The sequence below is a fragment of the Galeopterus variegatus genome, unplaced genomic scaffold, assembly GCF_000696425.1.
Source record: "Galeopterus variegatus unplaced genomic scaffold, G_variegatus-3.0.2 Scaffold10967, whole genome shotgun sequence".
Lineage (NCBI taxonomy): Eukaryota > Metazoa > Chordata > Mammalia > Dermoptera > Cynocephalidae > Galeopterus > Galeopterus variegatus.
In genome coordinates this window covers 20,525-25,500 of record NW_007737078.1, presented here as the reverse complement: position 1 = coordinate 25,500, position 4,976 = coordinate 20,525, and the positions used below count along the sequence as shown (strand labels likewise).

The 4,976-nt window shown below is 35.6% G+C and overlaps 1 protein-coding gene across 2 annotated transcripts in view; it reads right to left on the bottom strand.

Annotated features, from left to right (window-relative positions):
• Positions 1–1,731: 1,731 nt before the first annotated feature.
• MORN2 (MORN repeat containing 2) overlaps positions 1,732–4,976 on the bottom strand; it is a 7,794-nt gene continuing 4,549 nt past the window's right edge. The window contains exons 3-5 of one of the 2 annotated variants that reach the window (XM_008594528.1): positions 4,464–4,570; positions 3,188–3,324; positions 1,732–1,967 (exon numbers count right to left, since the gene is read on the bottom strand). In XM_008594528.1, coding sequence (XP_008592750.1) covers positions 1,865–1,967; positions 3,188–3,324 — 240 coding nt within the window. In that variant the 5' untranslated portion in view covers positions 4,464–4,570 and the 3' untranslated portion in view covers positions 1,732–1,864. Of the gene's footprint in view, positions 1,968–3,187; positions 3,325–4,463; positions 4,589–4,976 lie in introns of both variants that reach the window. The other variant, XM_008594529.1, reaches the window with a different exon arrangement.

Here is a 4,976-nt window from a genome sequence, read left to right as displayed (position 1 = left end):
CTTGTGTGATTTTATCCTTTATTATGTTAATGAGGTATATCACATTAATTGATTTTCAGTTAAATCAAGGAGGTTGAACCATCCTTGCCTCCCAGGGACAAATCCCACTTGGTCATAGTGTATGACCCTTTAAATGTGATGTTGGAAACGTAGGGGAAAATCTTCATGACATTGGTCTTGGCAATTATTTCATGGATATGATAACATACGTACATACAACAAAACCCAAAAATAAACAAGTAGGACTATATCAAACTAAAATCTTCTGCATAGCAAAGGAAAAAACCAACAGATTGAAAAGGCTACCTATGAAATGTGAAAAAATTGCAAACTATATACCTGATAAGAAGTTAATCTGCAAAATATATAAGGAAGTCTTGCAACTCAATAGTAAAAAGATTGATAAGGCAACTAAACATGGGCTAAGAACTTGAATAGACATTTTTCCAAAGAAGACATAGAAATGGCCAACAGGCATACAAAAAAAAAATGTTCAATGTCACTAATCATCAGGGAAATGAAAATCAAAACTGCAATGAGATACCACCTTACACCTGTCGGGATGGCTATTATCAAAAACAAAAAACAATAAGTGTTGGTGAGGATGTGGAGAAATTAGAACTCTTGGGTGCAGCTGCTATGAAAAACAATATGGAAGTTCCTCAAAAAATTAAAAAGAGAACTGCCATATGATCCAGCAATCCTACTTCTGGGTATTTTTTTTTTCCTTTTTGTCTTTTTTCGTGACCGGTAACGGGATCGCAACCCTCAGTGTCACGCCCGTACCACGACCGGCAACGGGATCGCAACCCTCGGTGTCGCGCCCACACCGCGCTCAACCAGTGAGCAGACAGGTCTCTATATGGGATCCGAACCCTCGGCAGGAGCGCCACCGCACTCCCAAGCACTGCACTCTACTGAGTGTGCCACCGGGCCGGCCCCTACTTCTGGGTATTTATACAAAAGAATTGAAATCAGAATCTCAGAGAGATACTAGCACTCCTATGTTCATTGCAGCACTATTCACAATAGCCAAGATGTGAAAACAACCTAAATGTCCAGCAACAGATAAATAAAGAAGATGTAGTATACACATACAATGGAAAACTATTCAGCCTTTAAAAAGAAGGAAATTCTGCAATATGTGACAACATGGATGAACCTTGAGGACGTGTGCTAAGTGAAATAAGCCAATCACAGAAAGACAAATGACATATGATTCCACATATACAAGGATTCAAGAGAGTCAAATTCACAGAACCAAAGAGTGGAATGGTGGTTACCAGGCGTTGGAATGAGGGCAAAATGGGGAGATTTTAATCAACAGGAATAAAGTTTCAGTCAAGCAAGATAAATAAACTCTAGAGAGGTGTTATACAACATTGCACCTATGGTCAGCAATGATGTACTGTACTCTTAAAATTTTGTTAAGAGGGTATATATCATATTAAGTGCTCTTACCACAATAGTTATAAAAAAAAAAAGTTCAGTGGGGACGAAATGTTTGCATACTTGCCAAGGGCAAGTCAGGGAAAAGTTTTTTCTTCCAAAATACACATGCAAGCACAAATTAGAAAAAAAAGAAAGATGACAAAACCCAGGCACAGGATTGGAAATTAACTTTGCCAAGATCTGGACAGTTCTGCTGTGTTTACTAAAATAAGCAAACTCCGAATTGAATCAAATAATATGTCTTAATTATGAGATAATGAAATAAACTTCAAAAAGGCATAAGTGAGTGACAGTTTTATTGTTAAACTTATAATACAGAAGTAGTTTATGAAGTAATTTCAGATGACAGATTTAGTTGCTTTCCTTAGAACTAAAAGCTTCAAATACCAGTTTAAACTTTAACACAGAACATCTACATGTGAAGCTTTAGTCTCAGGCCTGGAGCAGCTGTGAAATGAAAGCTACCACTCCAATGTAGTCCTTGGATATCAGTATATTCCCCTTCACCTTCCACCCTGAAATACAAAAAAAATAAGTTTGTTCATTAACCAAGACCAAGAATTCTACATTCCAGATATAAGTTGTTCCAGTATATAACATACAATGTCTGAAGCATTATATCTTTCTGCTTTCAAATTTTGATTTAAAACACACATCCTGCTTTCACATCCTACAAAAAACATACTATTCTAAACAAAATTTATCATTAATACAAATTTTGCTGTCCAAGATTTTAGGATCACATAAGCTAAGTTTATGTAAAACCAAAACACTCAGTTAAAAACTGAAAAGTTTATATTTGTTATCTGGCTTAATTAGTTCATTCATTTATTCAACAAATATCTCTTGACCATCCACCATGTTTGAGGTGCTGTGCTCTGTGCTGGTGTTTTCTTGGGCTCTTCAGAGTGGTGAAAATGCACTTTACATAAAGAAACAGAATTTTATCCCTTAGGTTAGATTTTTGTCCCTTTAATAACATCAGTGGAAAATGTTTATTTGTTATTGTCACAAACTTGGAGCTGAAATAGGTGAACACTTTTCTGCCCTCCTCATAATGTATTCACATCAACCACTTCATAAAAATTAGGATGGATTTTCAATTCTAGAAATAATAAAGGGGTATTTATAAATGAACTTGAACCTCTGGATGGCGTGGCATGTATTTAGTGTGAAGATTGAGCTTGTAAAGCTGACTCATGTTTCATTTCACTTTTATTTTTTCTATAAGCAGAAGCTCAGAAAGGACAGCAGTGGGTACATTTCTACAATTTGAAAATTAACTAATTAAAAAAAATTAGCCTAGTAAAAATGTACATACATCAGGTCAAAATGAAATAAATAATTATGAAATTACCCCAAGGCTGATTTTTAAAAAGTATACCAAGGTATTTCAAGTGAAAGTAATTTTGGGCCTAAATTTTCTCAATAATTGAAACAAGCTTTTCATTTCCAATATGATTACACAAATTTCTATATGAATAGAGATGAAAAGAAGATAAATTAAAAGTCTAATGGATTATCACCAAGAATGATATTCCCTTTTGGAGGCTTATCATGGTCTTAGCCTCTCTTATAACCTTTCCCTGCCCACCCCCCCCAAATAACCCAATGTTTCTTAGAAACTAAATGTAGTACAAAAGAATATTTGGCATTAACCAAATATAATATTAAAACAAACACGCCTAAAAAGAATCTTTTAGAACTACAGTGATTTTTTTTATTTTAGGCTTACCTATTTTCATTGAAGTTTCCAGTGTACTTTGCTCCAGTTGGGAATGTGTAAGTCCCCAATCCATGAAACATATTGTCCTTAAACTGTCCTTCATATACTGCTCCTGAAAAATGTTCAAGTTTTCCAAAACCATTCATCTGTTTGTAACAAAGGAAATGACCTCAGAAACTTACCTTCAGTTTCCCCAGAACATTTTTATTTATTTATTTATTTTATTTTAACTTCTCAGTATATACATTGTAGTTGATTTTTGCGACCCTTTACCCATTCCTCTTCCCTCCCCACCCCCCACATCATATCTGCCCAGAACCTTTTAAAATGTCTACCTATAAGTCTATCATCTGCTTAGTTATTATTTAATCACCTTATTTCCATAAAAATGAGACAACATTTTTAGCGTTGTTCTTCATCTGTGTTGGTAAAGCCCACTAAATCAAATGTTCCTGATCTGGGGCATTTGAACATCTGTGTGCACCATGATGATAATAGGTGTCCTCAAGATACCTTGAGTATATCAGAAAACTTAAAGGGCAACCAGTTTAGTTAGCTCAGGAACCAGTACAAAGTAGTTGTTAAGAATACAAATTTGGATTTAAGTTGACCCGGGTACTCACTCTTGTTTTATCACTTATTAGCTGCGTAAGAAACCCAAGCCTGGTTTCCCTCATTTGTAAAATAGGCATGTGTGGTTTTTGTTTTGTTTTGTTTTGTTTTTTGGTAGTTGGCTGGAACAGGGATCCAAATCCTTGACCTTGGTGTTAACAGCACCAAGCTCTCCCAAGTGAGCTAACTGGCCAGCCCTATAATAGGTGTATTAATGGCACCTCCCTCATGAGGTTGTTACGAGGAGCAAACGAGAAAATTATACAATGTGTTTAGCTTTACTCAATGAATAGAAGATGAGAAAGATGATAATGAAGATGACTAGCTCTCTGCATGAGTTTAATATTACTCATATGTTAATAAATGCTAATAGTCTATATGTACCTCTACATATATGTATATATAATATATGTTAATGCATGTTAATATATTGTACTCATTATATGTGTTTTTGATTAATGGTGAAATGCTTGGAATCATTTAACACATAAGGTTATCTACCCACTGTCTGTCTGTCTGTCTGTCTGTCTGTCTATCTCTCTCTCTCCTTTTTTTTGGCAGCTGGCTGGTACAGAGATTGAACCCTGGACCTTGGTGTTATTAGCACCATGCTGTGAGCAACTGAGTAACCAGCCAGCCCCTATCCACTGTCAATATTAAAAAACAATAATACCTTGTCATCTTTCCAGCTTCCTGTGTAGACAATCCCATTAGGAGTGGTGTGAACACCTATTCCATTTCTCTCAAAGATTCCAGAAGATGCTCTTGTACAATCACCATCTAAACAAGGGGGAAATACTAAAGATGATAAAAGGGAGCTCTGCTGGACTATATTTATGTCTGGGCCTAATCACAGGTGCACCCTAGGGGTGTCTTTGGCTCCCTAGCATCGAAACCAATGAGACTAAAGATGAGGAGATCCATGGACCTTGTAACATCCTGTAACCATTGGGACCCAAGGGTCAGGAAGACTGACAGGCCACATAGATTTCCAAGGCATATACTGTCTAGACTTAACACTGGAGTTTGATTTAAAATCTGTTCATCTATTAAAATTTCTATGTTATTTTATTTAATGGAGTTAATATTCCATAATGGTTTTATAAAATGTCTCTTTTTTTTTTTATTCTTAAGCTATTTAATTTTACGTATAGAAAAAGTAATTGAAACGTATGCTTACCATACT